Source organism: Cottoperca gobio, chromosome 5 (genome assembly GCF_900634415.1).
Source record: "Cottoperca gobio chromosome 5, fCotGob3.1, whole genome shotgun sequence".
NCBI lineage: Eukaryota > Metazoa > Chordata > Actinopteri > Perciformes > Bovichtidae > Cottoperca > Cottoperca gobio.
The window spans coordinates 17,891,965-17,909,785 of NC_041359.1; the positions used below are offsets into that span (position 1 = coordinate 17,891,965).

Genomic DNA, 17,821 nt, shown 5'->3' on the forward strand with positions numbered 1-17,821 from the left:
GATAGCTTGCCTTTATATAAAACTTGAGCTTATTAGTGCCGTCCCTCTTTATGGGATTTCTCCAGAAACAATGTGCGAGTGAACAAAAGCCTTCTTACAAACCACAAAGTATACACTTCATATCAAACATTGGAACTATTGTTTGTCATTGTAAGTGTGGTTATGGGGGAACGAAATGAGTAAGGGAGGTTTCTAACAAAGAAATCACACATTATAAACCCACAATAGATTCTAGATTAGAAAATAAAAGAATTCATAATGTTTTGCAATTGAAATATGTTTTAATACTTAATGACAAATCTCTCAACAATCTATATTTTTTATTTTGTTGGCAAACAAAAGGATTCAAACATAACACAGAACCCTACCTAATGTGAAAACACCTAATTATTAGGCATGTCTTCAACATAACTGCATCTCTTTTTATTGTATGTACTTAAAGTGTTATTGCCACATATGTAAGAGTACAAGACTTGGATCTATTTTATATTATCGATCCTATACCTGCACATTGAGTAACGGAATTCAATACATTTAGAAAGTGTTAATGTAAAAAGGCACGACAACTTGGCATTTTAAACTTCAAAAGGTGATCCATAAATGGATGTTGACCCAAAAGCAAAGTTTAAAATCAAAACCAGGAGTTTATTGTTGCGTTAGTCGGAGTCGTCTATAATATCATCTTGATCCTCATCTTCCTTTCTGTTGACCTTCGTACTTTCCTCAGAGTCAGTCTCCTGGACCTGATGGAAAGCACATGAGAAACATTTGGCAAACATCGTGTGTGTGTAAGTGTGTGTGTGTGTGTGTGTGTGTGTGTGTGTGTGTGTGTGTGTGTGTGTGTGTGTGTGTGTGTGTGTGTGAGCATCCTTCGCATTTCTCGAGAACCGTTAATCTGATCGACTTGTCACCAGATGTGGTTCAGTTTTGCTATAGCTAGCCCCTCAAAAGTTTGCTCCAATGGCCACTGGCTCCGAACAGACACGCCCCCAAACAACGCTGCCAGCAGGTAAACCCGGGAGCTAAGCAATCCGCCTGTTCCGAACGGGCACGCCCTGAACCATTAGTGGTAAATAACGAAGCTGTAAACCTGCTCGCACAAAGCAGCATCAGGTAAACTTAGAGAAACTACATAACCTCGGGTCTTGGAACTGATGTTTCCCCTGTTAACTGTGTTGCCACTAACCCTCCAACAGTTATCTTATCAGCCCACTTACCTGTGAAGTTACAACTGCTGTTAACGGAGCTGTGTGGTTTCACAAAGTAATGACCGACTCCGCAGCAGTGGACGCACGTTGTTTGGCCGGTTTATATAACTGACTGTATTAAGACTGTGTGCTGCTTACCCCTTCAAATAAAACCTGTGTGGTGGTCCCCACTCCGGCTAATCTTTTCAGCCGCTTACGCTGACTTACACATTATTTATTCACATCCATTGTTCAGTTTTAAGAAAAAAGGTTTTCTTCCTTCCCCTCGTTCCCCTCTTTGTTTACAAGGTGCACTCACTGATTTAGCTGTATGACGCAGACTCTCCTAAATTCTTCCCAGGCCGTGTTGAAGCGCACCACAGTTCATACTTATTATAGTATAATTAGTTTACACATTGTCAAAACAATGACCTCTGTAGTTTTTACACAGTTTTAATACGTTTTGTCAACTAATTCTTGGTGAAGTCACTGCTGATTGTAGTAAACTCCAGGTCATATTGTCTCATGTTAAAGATCTCATCCATAAAAATAACTATACCTGAAAAACACAAGCAACGAAATGTCTAAACTGTATCAAATGCGAACGTAATGACTGGAAATGGCAGGTACCTCATGCTCTGACTGTTCCTGAGGCTGCTGTGAACGTTCCTCCTCCTCCTCCTCCTCCTCCTCACTTCCTTGTGACCGCTGAGAAAGAATCTCTTCACCCTGCAGCATATATATCGTTCCTTTAGGCAATTGACTCAAATATGTTGAACACATAATACAAATCCAGTAACGGTGTACCTTCAGGTTGCGATTCTTCAGGTTGCCAATCCAAAATGCCTCCTGACAGTTGTTGAGCGTCAGCATGGCCTTCACTCTGTAAACAAACAGCTCCAGGCTCTTCTTTAAGGCTGGTACGTGGTTGGTCAGGCTTGTATCCTGGTGCATCTGCGCAGCAACACATTATGATAAGGCTACAGAACACCAGAACACAATTCTTCTAATAGTTCGTACTCCCGGATTGTTAGATTTGGCATCAGTACATGCAGAGAGACACACATCGCGCACTTAACTCTGAGTTGCTCTGGATAAGAGCGTCTGCTAAATGACCTGCAGTGTAATTGTGTGATATGTAGCTACCTTAGAATGTCCGCACATGTGATGCAGCTGCCGGGTGCTGAGCTGGAAGGTTTTTAGCAGGCTCTGGACATCCTCCTTAAAAAAGAGGAAACAATGCATCACACACAGTCACAACACAGAATCTCCTTCTGAGCTTCTCCATGCTGTAGTGTCAACCCATGTTTGAATTAGGGCTGCAACTAACGATTCTTTTCAGAATCGATTCATCTCCAGAATTCTTTCTCGATAAATAGTTTGGTCTCTAAAAATGTCCATCCCAGTTACTCCGAGGTAAAGATGATGTGATGACACCCAAAAGATATTTAGTTTGTTATATAGAAACAGAGAAAAGCAGGAAATCTCCTTATTTGAGAGGCTGAACTAATCGTTGCAGCTCTTGTTTATTTTGCTTTTATTAAATAAGGCTGAGGGCAAATTCCTTTGAGTAAAGTGTACTGTAGTTGTGTGTCAAGGACAAGCGTTAGCGTTCAGCTTAATGAGGAATACACTGGCTGTATTAGGTGACAAGAGTTCATGCATACCATGTGCCTTTTGAAACTGTTATCCAGAAGTGGCATCCCCAACTTCAGGAAGGACTCCAGGAAAAGGCGGCCATACTTTCAAGAACAACATTATAATCAGTTAATATGAAATCATAGCAGTTTCACTTCAAGGTCAAATCTTTGTCCGCACGCACAGCCAACTCACCTTTAGGCACACGATGAGCACCGGCCTAGAATCAAACACCTGTAAGAAGAGATGAGAGGAATAAATATTAGAAAAACTGCACTTCTAATTTAACCTGCAGTACGAATGAAAATATGTCAAAGTCCGTGCAAATATCACGCTAACAGACCTTAACCAGGTTGACCAGGATATGAAACTCTCTGACCGCCAGGTTCCATGTCAGCAGCTTCTCACTCTGAGCCTTGAAGGAGAAACACACAGAGACAAAGTACGGTCTCACTTGTGTGAATAATTAAGTATAAATGTTGACTTGCACCTTTTTTTTTTTAGTAGAAGCTTAGTAGTGTTTACTGGCTCTGATTATATTGAGCTTTAAAGTTATACTGCATGCATGGAAACACATTGTGTAGTGCGACACCTAGTGGCTGACCTCAGCGTTGTCACTGACTTTGCAAGCAGGAATCTTCCTGGTGGCCTTTTCCAGCTCTGACATTAACACTTTGTAAAACACCAGAAAGGTCTGCCTGAGAGAGAAGGAAATAATGGAAGAATGAACAACAAAACCATAACGATACGGATAAATATACTCGTTACTGTGATGACTGTTCATTCATTGTTTGCACAGTTAGCCGAAATCGCTGTACGGCACGAGCACATGGATCAATCTAACTGCAATCTAAGATACTTTTGTAAAATCGCTGACTCACAATCCTTCCATTTAGCTGTGAGATACCTGAACACATTGAACTGATGAGGATCTACCTGCTGAGAGTGGGCCACGATGCAGAGCTCTCATCTTTTGATGCGTTGATGAGCTCGGGGATTCCTTCTCCAGCTATTTCCTCCACTGCCTTCAGAACATCGTCGACGTGCTCCAGGTAAATTCTGCAGCGAGAGGAGAAAAGACAAATACATACATAATTAAAAACATGTAGATGCTTGTTCACAATTGTGACACTACCATATATGGTAATACAAAGTGATGCTTTAACATTGATGTGTTGCGGTGGTCAGTGTTGTGTAATTATTGTTGTGTCAGCTGTGTTTGCTGACAGCACTGAACTGGTTTGCAATGCGAATAACACAAGTTATAAGAACACAATGTTTCTGAAGGTTCTTTCGAGATGATGCTCTTTATACAAATCAATTATATCCTTTGATAAATAACCTTTACTTTAGTGACTTAGTGTGAATAGTTCACACACGCTAGAGCCCAAACAATACTGGAGTTTTAAGGCTGTAACCAGTTTAGGTATTTCAGACCGTAAGAAATCGGCTGATCATAGTTTTTGTAAAACATGATTTCTGTACTTACATCTGTCGATCATATATACAAATACCAATATACGTGTGATAAACTAAAACGCATTGCTAACGCATCAGGTTGGTTGCTTTCTATCATTTTTGCAAGCTGCTTTGTTGTGTGCAAGACGGCCATTTCTGACATGCAGACCCACTTTAGGAGAGTGTGAAGTGCTTCATTGAATTTGATCCCTCGCTCCCTCTCTCCGCTGGCCGTCACCCAGACTTGGCTCAGGAATTGTTTTGCAAGAGAAGCTAGAAAGAAAAATCAGGCATTTTATCATCATAGTCCATTGGATAGCAGGTGAGTTGAATTAAGCGAGGCAGCATGTCGTGACCGTCGTGACTGACCGGTCTGCTCTCTGTAGGCAGCAGGGTTCCCTCCTTTCTCTGACACGGTGGACAGAAGCCGGGAGAGACACAGGGCTGTGCCGAGACTTGGCATTGTGCTGGAGAAGTTCATCAGGTACTTAAAGCTGTGTCTAAAACAGAGCCAGAACACAACTAAAGTCATGAACAAAACAAAAAAAGTGTCTCTTTATTCAGTTATTTGGAGAATTGTGCTGTTCTGTCTTTCAGAGCAAAAAGGATGCTGTATTTACTACATCATAGATCCTTTAAAGTCTTAAGCTTCATCACTCACTTTACAAGCTGCTCCAGGTTCAACTCAGCACTTTCCTCTTTTAGTCGTTCAGCCAAAACTCCCAGAGCCTTCTTCAGTAAGCTCCGCTGTCCCGGCTGGCTGAATCCAGACCTGACAAATACAAATACATCATTTCAGAGACAAAACTCAACAGAAGCCAGACAGACGGACTCCTCCAGAGGCATACTGCTCTGACATTTTATAGAGTTAAAAGATTAAAGTCAGTGGTGCTGACCAGCTGAAGGTGGTGTTCAGGATCTGCAGGAGCAGCTGATAGCCGGATGACATCCGCTGGTGCTCCTGAACATCTGTGGCAGGTCCGTCCACAACGCCGTTGTTCTCAGACAGCAGTGTCTGAGAACAAGAATGCACAGATGTATACAACCACAGAGCACTTTTTGTTTTTATAGACAACTGGAAGAAAGAGTCAAGGTCTTTCACTAGTATCTACAGATTGCTTGCGTTTGTACCTGAAAATGGTTGTGGCAGTTCTCCAGGTGTGAGCAGAGGGTGGGCAGCAGCTGGACGCAGCAGGAAGCAATATCCTTGGAGCTCTTCTGTTGTAGATGGGAGAAGCCCACGCTCTTATCAGTCCTCGCCTGCACCAGAAGATGTGTCATTGAGTTTAGTCTCATCTTATACCTGCGTATTAGTTTTATACAGTTGTTACTAAATATCAATATCATGACTACGGACAGACTCTCAGAAAAGCATAATAAATATTAACAAGACCTGCACATCTCCACACTACGAAAGCTTTCCTTCTGATTTGCATCTATCACTGTATGCGCCGGCTTTTCTCTGCACCTTAAAGAAAGGGGTTCTCTTGGCAGGGGCAGCCGTCAGACTGAACTCCAGTTTGCGAAGCATGTCCTCCAGCAGGAACACCAGCTCAGCGGGACCCAGCAGAACCTCCTCTTGCACCTTAATCATGTAGGAGTATTAGAAGAGTTATGCGTCCATGTATGTGGTGCCTGAGTGTGTGCTGGAGTTTACGACTGCATGACAGACATTGATTTCACTACAATCCAAATGAAACCCCTTGCTTCCAAAAAGTGATCTGGATGTCAAAGGATGGTTGGGTAGCAACGTCCCGCGGTCTGGATACAGTCTACATGTAAGCGGATGGACCCCGACTAACACTATTAAATCTATTACTTTTTCAATATCGTGTGCAATATTAATGTTCTATTTTAATACGAGTCTTACTTTTATTATTCTATTACACACTGGTGTTAGTGTTATGTCTAATTCACTTTAGACTTATGTTATTGTAACTTTTGAACAATATCTGGCACAAGAATTTCCTTACCTTGGTCTGGAGCTCAGAGTCCAGCAGTGAGCGGGACAGCAAGCCACACTGCAGCACACTCAGAACCTCCATGTCCAGCTCCCTGAAAAACTGTCTGTAGGACACCAGACTGACACTTTGCCGGACCTCCTTTTCTTTCTCCTTTTCTGGTTGCTCCTTCAGCACAAGCACAAGCACATGTTTTAATCTTGGTTGCATAAAAAAAGAAATAAAAAAAGAGATTAATACGAGAGGTTCACCTGCAGGGTTTTGTCTGCTTCAGTCTCCTCAAGCTGAGAGCTGCTCTCTGAGGAATTCTTAGCGGGGGCCTTTCTCTTCTTTCCTGCGCCATCTAAATAACAGTGAGTATTTATTCCCTTATTCGGAGTACTTGGTTTCATTAACGTGGAGTGAAACATCTTCTGTTGGCCACGGTTACCTTTCTTTGTCTTCACAGGAGCAGCAGAACTAAGAATAACCACATCTGTGCTTTCTCCATCAAAGTTGGCAACAGGTGGAACATAACCAGGAGTTCCTGAAACGCACATCAAAGAAAGAGAATCATTATTTGGAAATCTTTAGTAGAATTGATATCACATGGCAAAATGAGTAGATTTGGATTTGCTTACATGTGAATTCATACTTTCCTACAAAAACAAAGAAGCCTCAATAATAAATACAGATAAGGCTGGCCTGTGTGAGGATGCACATACAGGCCAGTGTTGATGGATCAAAACCTCACCTGCCAAAGCCCTCTCCAACAGTGTCTGAAGGTAGGTGATGTTCTGCAGACGGGTCATCACTTTCATCTTCATCTCCGTTTCTTTTTGTCCACAGAATGCATTTATGACCTATCGCAGAACACGGCTAAAGTCACACATCTCCTGCTCTTTAAGAAAAGTGTTGTACAAATCAAATCCCATGCAGTTACCTCTCTGAACCAGTTGATGGTGTGAAACAGCAAAGTACAGAGGAACTCCCTCTCAGCTTTTGACAGGCTCTCCATTTTCTCTAACACATCCATGTCAGTTAGGATCAGAGGGCAGCCTGTGTGCCAGCACATTTAGAAACACACGTTCACAAATTATCTTTACAGCCATAGAAATGACAGAACAAACTGTCTCAGGAGAAATGTGTGAACTTCCACTTGCTCACCTAGCAGGGCGTCGATCTCCTCCAGGTCTCCCTGGTGCTGTTTCTCCTCACAGAGTCTCAGGAGGCGAAAGAATGGAGACAGACAGAGAGGAGACACTCGCCTGCCCCCACAAAACACAAAAAGAAACCCTCTCGTTGATTACATGCATGTTTGTAGGATATTAGAAAATAAACTGAACTTGTGCATCTGACTCGACTGCGAGCGAAATACATCCTCGATTCTTCAGAACTGTTTCGAGGGGGTGGGAGTGGGGCGACTCACTTGTGTGTCTTCTGGGTTTGACGCTGCTGCTCTCCTTTGTTCTGGACGTCTTTGGCCAGTAGAGGCAGCAGGTTGATGGCAATGCCTCCCTGACTCTCGTCATCATCAAGGTTGTATATCACACGGGGAGTAAAGGGAAAGGAACTGAGACACACAGGGTGGAGGGATTAATGACAGTGGTTATAGGAATAAATAAAAGTACATTAAAAGCGAGTCATTTCTTATGCTGCCAGCTGTCCATCACTAACCCCGATATTTCGGGCCCTAGATCCATCACAAAGTCATCCTGGAAGTCATCTAGGACACTCTTTCCAATGGTTTCCTGTTGGTAGGAGGACAATAATGATAACCAGAATGCTTAGTCATGCCTCTTACGTTGGGTGCATGTCAAAACATGTATAAATTAAAGGCCACCTTTTATGTGGATGTGCAATCAGTGTTGATGGTAAATGTAGCCAATTGAAGCAATATTTCCTCAGTGCATGCTATACATGTACTATAATGTATCCTCGTCCATCACACCCTGTGCAGTCAGGTTTTAGGGTGCCATTTTCGCTGTTGAAAACGTCGCAAATGTGCAATACAAGCAAAGAGAAAGAGGAAGTTCCCTGGCTACCCATAGTCAGAGACTAGAAATCCCAGCTGAAATAGCCTGTAGTTCTTCTTTGCATCCAACTACGTCACTGTCACTTCAAATGACGCCACTGGATGCAGGAAGAACAGATTTTGCAGCTTTCTCTGTCAATATATCACGCACTGAGGAATGTCCAATCATCAACTCTGATTGGACATATAAAAAAAGGTAGCACATTTTCCCTATGAGGAATAAGAGGAGCTATTGAGATAGGAAGTATGTTAAATGTTTGATTGAGACACACCTGCACCTGGGGGTCCAGGGTAGAGGTCAGGATCAGGTTGGCCAGTTCGTCATAGTACAGAGCTGCAGCCTCAGGTGAGCTTTCACTGCTGGACTTCACCAGCTCCAACAGGGCCGTCACCTGCAGCGAGAGAAACATACATACATGAGGATATCTGCACACCAGACACCTTCAGTTGCAATCACTCTGTTGTAAAAGGAAAGTATTTAGTGTTTTATACGATCTACATTCATGATACTTCCTCACAGCCTATAAAAACACTAAATGTGGAACTTCCTGTTGTCTGTATGTACCAGAAGTTAAGTATTGTAGCTATTAACTAACTGTAAGCCACAAGTAAAGTGATAGTAAAATAATGTGTACCTGTCTGAGCGTCTCCTGGGGTAACGACACATTCTGTGACTCCTTCACTTTAAGCCTGGGAGGGGGGCGGAGAGTGTGATCAAGACATAGAGATAAAGTGACAGAATGAACAACCCTGCGTCCGCCTGCTCTTACCTGGAGGCCCCCATGCTGCCTACAATCATAACAGCACCAATGATGCCAATGCGCTTGTACTTGGGCACAGTGCTGGACAGCTGTTTGCGGATCACGATGTGCATGTCATCCTAAAGGGGAGAAACACAACGAGAGAGGAAAGGATATAATAGTTTAGAATTTTCCATTAGGTTTTTCGAGTGCGTGTGATGAAGCTCGGCGTAAGTTCAATCAGGAAGACCTTTGTGCTTCATTCAGTCTCAGTGCTCTCCCGCACTCCTCCAGCTGCTTCTAATCAGCTGATTACGGGCGTCCACTCTTTGAGTTAACCAACTAGATTTTTGCCACGATCTCCAACAGAAAATCATGTCGCTGCTGTCAAACTTAGAATCTGTTGTCCTCTCTGTTGCCGTCATTTTAAGGTGATATCCCTCCTCCACCCCCGTTCACCTCCAGTCATCATATCCAGTGCCCATGTGGAGCTCATCAGAAGTCCATTTCCTTCATCCCATCACCCCCAGTGTCTAGACCCCATGAGGTGAGGTCTCCAAAAAGGTGAGAGGATGATAAGAAGAGGCAGAAACAAAAGACTGAATGTGCACCTGGATGTGAGATCCCTGCTGCTGTTGCCCAAAGGCCAGTCTGCTCAGAAGGTGGAAGAGCCTGCGGATCTGCTGCGGCGTGAGGTTGTCCATGTAGTCCAAGATTCCCTGTATAGAATATCGTACTCAGTTAAAAACTAAACCAAACACAATGGTTAAATACTAAACATTTGTATCAGGTACAAGCTGTTGGTACATACAGATATTGTGCTCACATTTCATTTCTACAGTGTATTGGCAGCTACAGTGGCAGAGCTATGGATCACCTCCTCACCTTGACAAAAACAGCATACAGGGACATTTCTGAGGGCTTTTCTGTGACGAGGCCGCAGAGCAGCTCCAGAGCCATGTCCACCTCCCCACCCACACCACTGCACACGTGGGTCACCAAAGAGCCCACCACCTCCTATAAAACATAACACAGGACAGAATTGAGATAACGCGGCAAAAACAAACTTGATAAACAAACTTGTGCAGAGTTTTTAAAAAAGGAATCCCAAACCCACCTGTTGGCAGTAAGAGTCAAAAGCAGTGAATGAGTGTCGGTACATGTGTCCTCCAAAGGGCACCACGCAAGGGTCAGGGGAGCGCAGCGAACTCTGAGCAAGAGCCAGGATGGAAGGGAAATACCCTCGCATGACCTGGAGAATCATCATTCATTCATTCATTAATACACGTTATTCAAATGACTACGACAGTATACAAAATAAAGTGGCTACGTCTGCAGTCTGACCTACCTGAGCATAGTCCCTGAAGGTCCTCTGGAGCAGAGCCTCCTGGATCAGTCCAGACCTCACTTTCCCCTTCAGCACCCTCTCCGCCCCCCGCCGGCTCTGGTTGGCGTTGGTGGAGTGGAGGATGAACAGCACCAGCAGATCTATGACCTGACACGGCAGAGCACTTTTTTAAACGTAGAGTCACACCCCCAAAGACACACAAACTGTAAATATGACACAGTTGCTACATTTCTTTGATTTCAAAATGTCTATTTCGTCCACATCCAAACTTCTTGACTGGTTTTGAAGATGATAGTTAATATACAGTAGGATATATGCTAATATATAATAATAATAATAATAATAAAGTCATTTTGCAGACTTCATTTACATACACTGTTGTCAAAAATGTTTTTTTTATAATGTTTCTTAATTGTCTAGACTCCCTCAGCGTGGGATCTAAGCCCTCCGTCACCAGGGGAGACCCTGAGCTGAGGAGATGACGCTCACCTTATGGTCGTCCTCATTATCCACAGACTCCATCGCCTAATGAAAAACAACACAGTAAAAGTTTTATTAAGCATCAGCATTTATTCATCTATTTAAGCAAGGGGGCTTAAATACTGATTGAATACCTTGAGCCAAGCCTCAGATATGGTTTTCTGGAAGCGCACTGCTGACTTGATGCCGTCCAATATCAAAGCAACGCTGTCCTGGCTGCTGCCAGCTGCTGGTGTGGAAGTCGACCTGTTCCAAAAGCAGAGTTATCAGATTAAATCTTCAGGATGACAAGATCAAGACAAAATGCACAGATGTATATTGTGAGTGGGGATCTGTGTTGTCCTACGCTGCTGATCCTTTGCTTTTGATGCGGCTCTGGGAAGCCTGCAGCACAGGAGGGAGAACACACTGCTCCAACTCCAGCTTTTTACGAAGATTACACACCACCTACACAGTGAAAACACACGCCACATTCTTCATTTCAAAATATACGTACTGCAACAACCACAGCACACAATTGCTATTTTTTAAATGCTGTGGACATGACTCTGAGCTCTGACCTCACATGCATCAGAGGCTGAGACAGAGTGCAGGAGGAACTTGACCACCACAGGTAGGTCCTCCAGCTGCACCGCAGCCAAAGTGGCCATGACGGCTCCACGGACCTGAGAGGGCAGACAGTAACAACTCAGTGACACTCACAGGGTGTGTGTGTGTGTGTGTGTCTATTATTTTTGATACATATGGATTCTGAATATATGAAAAGGTTTCCATACTGCAACACTAGTGTGTGTGTGTGTGTGTGTGTGTGTGTGTGTGTGTGTGTGCGTGTGCGTGTGTGTGTGTGTGCGTGTGCAATACCTCAGTAAGTAATGAGGAACTAAGGTTCAGGCTAGAGAGGGCATCCAGGATGGGAACAGTCAGCTGAGTGTTCTCCTGGAGTAAAGAGCTTCAGAGAACAGGGATGAAGAAGCTGTAAGTATAAACTCTGAACAACAACCACAGATCTGTAGCGATTGACTGCACATACTTGAGCTCTCTGGCTATATCATTGTGCTGGGAGTCATCCAGTATCTCTGGCAGGCTGGTGATGATGTCCCGCTGAACCTCCACAGGTGCTACTGACACCAGCTCCATGAGCTTCGCTGCCAACTCCTGCAAATATCAGGAGGGCAGAAATAAACCCATCAACATCTAGGAATGTGTGATGGCCGACAGGAAGAAATGCATGATTACAGGTCTAATGGTACAGATCAGCAAAAACAAAACATGTTTAACAACTGTAATGGCTGTGACTACTGTACATGCAACCTATCATCAAAGAAATGACTACCTTGCTGTCCACAACTCTGTCGAGCCATTTAAACTGGTTAATAATTGTGTGAGGAATATTGAGCCCTCCGTCTGCAGCACTGTGAAGGACAGAACGAGATGACGTTGAGAAGAAAAGTGGATCAAATGGTTCAAATGGTGTAAAGTGAAATACTGACCCATCAAGCATAAATTCAGGGAGTTTCTCGAGCAACGTGTTAATGATGAAGGTCTGCATGAAAAAGAAAAGTGGAGAAGTTAAGACTGTGGAAGATGCGTTGTACATGTACACTTTCAACACTACATTTTGCATTTGCCTCACGGCAGAACATATATTTTGAATGTGTTAAGTCTGTGTGAAAGGTTATCTTTGACAGAATCTATGCAAAATCTGACCTGCAGCATCTCGATCCCCAACAGCATGCGTAGCAGACTTTCCTGGAATGAGCCGACACAACTGTAACACATAAGAAAACACGTCACACCATACAGTCAGACCGCTGACACAAGCTCTAGGTCGTTGCTGGAGCTCAAATAATTAAATCAGACAGAAAAAGACCCTTTATTAATTAAAAGTTCTGCCTGAAGTGGCCACTATTAGCATTGAGTGTTTTTATAACAGTCACCTGGAGTCTCCATCAGACAATCTTGGGACACATGGGAGAAGGCAGTTCCTAAACCGCTCAGGGTCCTCGATATGAGACTCCAATCCGGTGGTGAATTCCTGTACAATCTGAGCAAAGAAATGGCAGTGACGCATAACTGTGTGATGCCTCGATCGTGCATAGGGATGGTGGTGTGTGTGTGTGTGTGTGTGTGTGTGAGTAAATATTGATACGGTATCATATTGGGATATAATGTTTTGTGATACTGTATCAATTCTCAAAAACACTATTGATTTTTAATGAACAGTTTACCAATACAGAACAAGTTGCCAATACACAGCCTGAGTGCCTACACTTACCCCAGGATACCTGGGACTCTTCCGTAGTTGTTTCTGTATCCTTTTTTGGAAAACTACTTGGTCGACAGCTAGAGGGGGAAAAGATAAAGATAAGAAGAATCAGAAGTGGAAAAACTGTCTTGTATGTTGTGAAACCTGGATTGACTGTGTTTACCAATCTCATTGGATGTGCCACCTTGTTTCAAGATGACACCTGCCTCTCGAAGGAACACGCCGAATACACTTTCATTCGTCTCTTCTGGAGCAGGGTCCTTTGTTTGGCGACCAGTGTTGCGACTCTTCTTTGCTTCTAGAGAGAGAGAGAGAGAGAGAGAGAGAGAGAGAGAGAGACAGAGAGAGACAGAGAGAGACAGACAGCGAGAGAGACAGAGAGGGAGAGACAGAGAGAGACAGAGACAGACAGACAGCGAGAGGGAGAGACAGCGAGAGCGAGAGACAGAGAGAGAGAGAGAGACACAGCGAGAGAGACAGAGAGAGACAGACAGCGAGAGAGACAGAGAGGGAGAGACAGAGAGAGACAGAGACAGACAGACAGCGAGAGGGAGAGACAGCGAGAGCGAGAGACAGAGAGAGAGAGAGAGAGAGAGAGAGCCAGAGAGAGAGAGAGAGAGAGAGCCAGAGAGAGAGAGAGAGACAGACAGCGAGAGAGACAGAGAGAGAGAGACAGACAGCGAGAGCGAGAGAAAGAGAGAGAGAGAGAGACAGACAGCGAGAGAGACAGAGAGCGAGAGACGAGAGAGGAGAGACAGAGAGAGAGAGAGAGAGAGAGAGAGAGAGAGAGAGAGAGAGAGAGAGGTTGGTGTCAAACATGCAATGGTCCTGTCAGACTTCTGTGATACTTTGCTCTCAATATAAAATATATATAGTTAACGTTGCAATGGGAGAAGGATCTGGGAATATGGATATCATAGTGGGCAAGATGGTGAACTTCACCTGGAAACCCTGTACTGACACATAGATATGCACTTACTAGTGGTCGTAGTAGCTTCCTGTGCTTTATCCGCAGTGGAGCGTCGCTTTTTACGCATCATCTGAAGAAATACAAAGGACAGAAGGTTTTTAATAGCTGCACCATGCTGGCAGACACAGTCGCAAACAAGCTAATAAGTCAACTTCACTGAGGACCAGCAACATACTATGTGGCTAGAGTGCTAGCTCGTCCAGTAATTCAACAACTATAACACAAACATGAGATACTTTAAGTATGCGACGTGACATCGAGGTTATGTCGTTGAATCATTCAGAATGATAGAAGTGAAACATACGTTTATTAAACAGACGAACCCACAGACGACGATATCACGACCCAACACACAAGCCACAAAACAAACTTCCGCGCCAACGTGCTTTGCACGTCATCAAGCAGTTAGGGGTCATCTTTGTGGCGTTCAGGTAACAGGGGGTAACAGCGACAAATAAAAACCTAATACGACCGAGAATAATCAAATAAAGCAACTATTCATTTAATAAATAGCTCCTTCATAAGCTTAGTCTGTTGACAGAAATATATGTTGTGCCATTAAAAGAAAGTGTCAGTGGTTCAACGCTACAATGATTACAACGTGTTTTAGACGGTCTCTAAGTGTCTGGTGACGTATACTGTATATATAAAACGTTTGTCCGTTGGTGGGCGGGGTTAAGATTCTGTCTACTTGTTTAGTCACGAAGATTTCTCCGGGATACGCCGTAAGCAGAAACATGCACAACCACATCAAAGAGTGTACAGTTGATCGAGAGGCTTCACTGCTACCTTCCTCCTTCTTCGCCTCGCATGGTTCGCTCATAACATTTTAGCCCAGTAACGTTATGATTTATGAATTTAAGGAGCAGTTTTGTTTTCAAACGAGAGCAGGGTGCTCTTTACAAGCTACAGTGCCGTAGCAGCTATCGTGCAGCTGAATTAATAACCTTGTTGTTAAGTGAACAACACTGTCTTGATATTCATAATTAAGTGTACTTCGCAAAGTGCATGCCACTGCCCCATAAACACACGCGCACACACACACGCACACACACACACACACACACACACACACACACACACACACACACACACACACACGCACACACACACTTGTGTCATAACAGGTGCAAAAAAGTCTATCATCCTTCTTATGTGATCTGGGGGGCAACAATAAAGTGCATTGATTATTTACCCACCTCTTTAGTTATGTATTTAATAATGTTGACATAGTACTATGAGTGCATGTAGGTTTATCAGTCCTGGCTGTAATGGTACTGTGTATGTTCCACTCGGCCGTCCCACAGGCTGCAAGGTGTGAACTATCTTGACAACCAAATACAAGATCTCTGACCATATGTCACAGGTTGTTTAAGACGCTGAAGCAGGCAGAGCAACTCTCAGAAATAAAAGGAAACAGTGTGACTCTTATCAAAGGGATAATTATCAAGAATAGAAAAAATGGCTGCGAAATTTTACGAGCTCTCGGCCAAACTATTGACGGGAGAAACGTTTAATTTCGCCTCCCTACAGGGCAAGGTAGTCCTTATTGAGAATGTTGCGTCTCTCTGAGGTACGACCACCAGGGATTACACCCAGATGAACGAGCTCCACGAGCGGTACGCCGGCAAGGGGCTCGTGATCCTGGGAGTTCCCTGCAACCAGTTCGGTCATCAGGTGAGGAAATGAACGTTATATCCACCAGGCCTGCTCTATTGTCGACTTTCAGACACACTGGGGTTATATGTATTTTGTATGTATTGTTTTTATTTAACTACTAATTGTATTTCCTCCAAAATAGCACACTTGCTTTTAGACTCTCAAGGTTACATTATAAAACAATAATTATACAACGTAGTAGAACTATTGTAAATTATAATTGCTTTGTACAAATGGAAGGAGTTTCAGACTTGCTTTACATATCCAAGTGTACTTAACTTGTTTGAGCTTTAGTCTTATATTTACTCAGTTTGTAACTGCTACAGACAGAGTAATCCAAGTACATTATTAGCTACATTATCTCAACTTGAACATTTGAAAAGTAAACCTATAGGTCAAGGATGCATCTGTCTGCTGAGATATTTAGAAATAGGAAGTTGTGGTAGGGTTATTGAGTAACAAAACACATACTTACTAGTTTTTAAATTGTTTCTTGTAACGTAATGCATGCAATTTATTCTGCTTCACCATTACAATGCACTCAATACAATCTATGTCATTTATTAACTCAGTGTTTATGGCATCGATATAAGTAACTCATTAATAGAGTTACAGACATGATGGTTCAAATAATAAGCAGGAAGTTAAACAGTCTAGGGGGAGGGGTTCTCTTTAGGAAACACCCAGATAACAAGACAAAGCAATCTATTGAAAGAGGATTCCTTGAGTCAATCTGTGGGCTCACAACTTGCCATACCAGAAGATAGTTGTGCGTTAGAATAGTTTGCTGATAAGATACCGATCCGTAAAACATCAAATTCTTTATTAGCCATTAATAAATTTGTTCTCAACAATTAAAAACCTTGTGTGGGTTAATACAAACTGGTATTGAACTTGTAATATTGGTGGTTTTTCACTCCACTTGTTCTAATTTTTAAATCTCTATTGTTAAATGTTTGCTGTTCACTTCCCTCTCAAAACATCATTATACATTCGTAATAAATGTCTATAGAGACATCATGCCATGTTAGACTTTATCAAGGTCACTCCTTGTATTGAACCGGTCTGCTTCCTCATCACACAATGACACAGTCTTCTGATCAACCCATGCAGGAGAACTGCAAGAATGAGGAAATCCTCCTCTCTCTGAAGTACATCCGTCCCGGAAATGGTTTCCAGCCAAAGATTCAGCTCCTGGAGAAAGTTGATGTGAACGGGAAAGATGCCCATCCTCTGTTTGTGTTCCTGAGGGAAAATCTCCCATTCCCCAGCGACGACCCAGTCGCCCTGATTAATGACCCCAAGTTAATCATGTGGAGCCCGGTCTGCAGGAACGACGTGGCCTGGAACTTCGAGAAGTTCCTCATCGGGTCAGATGGAGTGCCGTTTAAGCGCTACAGCAGGAAGTTCCTCACCAGCGCCATCGAGGGAGACATCAAGAAGCTCCTCAGCCAGGCAAAGTAAAGAAGCTGTCCTACAAAGTGTTGTACACCTCACAGCTTCCACTTGCACCAGCTTTTCAGCCACAATGTGTGTGACCTTCGGTTCACCTTTGGGCTCATAGTTTTTCCCTCCATAGCTTCTGTAGATGGTGTACGACACTATTCCAGACCACCTGTGCTCTCTTGTATACGATGATGGCTGTATTCTGTTCTTTTACTAAATGAAGGCATCCTCTGAAACCAACTCGTTGTGAGGAGGGTATCTGATGAAATGTAAAAGGCTGAATGTTTTCAGCTGCAATGTGTGCATGTAAAGCAAAGTTGTGTTTTAACAGGACCAATAAATGTATATTTTCAAACATTTGCCTCTCTGAAATTATGGTAACATTTTAGACCCTAATAATTTAGATTACCCTTAATATGTTTTAATTCAAACTCCATGTTAAAGGCCAAATATTATAAAAAGGTCCCATGAGAAAATTCTCCTTTTTCTTTCATGCAACCTTCAAATGAAAAAGTTAGTGGGTGAAATGATCCATCCAGCACTTACATACTAATCCTGGGTTTGCAGTAAAAGTGTGATAACTACCTGTGCCGTCCCAGTGACTACAGGTATAGTTTCACCTTTTATATTGTATTTAATACGAGGGAGTGACAT

The 17,821-nt window shown here is 43.1% G+C and overlaps 2 protein-coding genes across 2 annotated transcripts; one reads left to right on the top strand and one right to left on the bottom strand.

Annotated features, from left to right (window-relative positions):
* Positions 1-261: 261 nt before the first annotated feature.
* fancd2 (FA complementation group D2) lies at positions 262-14,458 on the bottom strand. The gene is made up of 44 exons (XM_029432681.1): positions 14,367-14,458; positions 14,072-14,132; positions 13,256-13,390; positions 13,102-13,169; positions 12,764-12,870; positions 12,534-12,594; positions 12,317-12,369; positions 12,160-12,238; positions 11,857-11,981; positions 11,688-11,775; positions 11,387-11,491; positions 11,173-11,273; positions 10,961-11,072; positions 10,836-10,871; positions 10,347-10,493; positions 10,116-10,250; positions 9,884-10,015; positions 9,610-9,717; positions 9,029-9,138; positions 8,894-8,948; positions 8,531-8,650; positions 7,901-7,974; positions 7,653-7,796; positions 7,391-7,491; positions 7,167-7,282; positions 6,978-7,086; positions 6,675-6,770; positions 6,496-6,587; positions 6,257-6,412; positions 5,752-5,868; positions 5,415-5,543; positions 5,180-5,298; positions 4,945-5,055; positions 4,653-4,783; positions 4,457-4,556; positions 3,762-3,884; positions 3,430-3,523; positions 3,169-3,240; positions 3,021-3,059; positions 2,855-2,929; positions 2,334-2,408; positions 1,995-2,141; positions 1,818-1,916; positions 262-743 (listed from the first exon to the last, which is right to left on the bottom strand). Exons 2-44 carry the CDS (start codon positions 14,130-14,132, stop codon positions 657-659), a joined length of 4,344 nt encoding a protein of 1,447 aa, XP_029288541.1. The 5' UTR covers positions 14,367-14,458; the 3' UTR covers positions 262-656.
* A 970-nt stretch (positions 14,459-15,428) lies between these two features.
* gpx1b (glutathione peroxidase 1b) lies at positions 15,429-17,522 on the top strand. The gene is made up of 2 exons (XM_029430894.1): positions 15,429-15,739; positions 16,835-17,522. The coding sequence occupies exons 1-2, from the start codon at positions 15,524-15,526 to the stop codon at positions 17,183-17,185; spliced, it is 567 nt and encodes a 188-aa protein (XP_029286754.1). The 5' UTR covers positions 15,429-15,523; the 3' UTR covers positions 17,186-17,522.
* Positions 17,523-17,821: the final 299 nt, after the last annotated feature.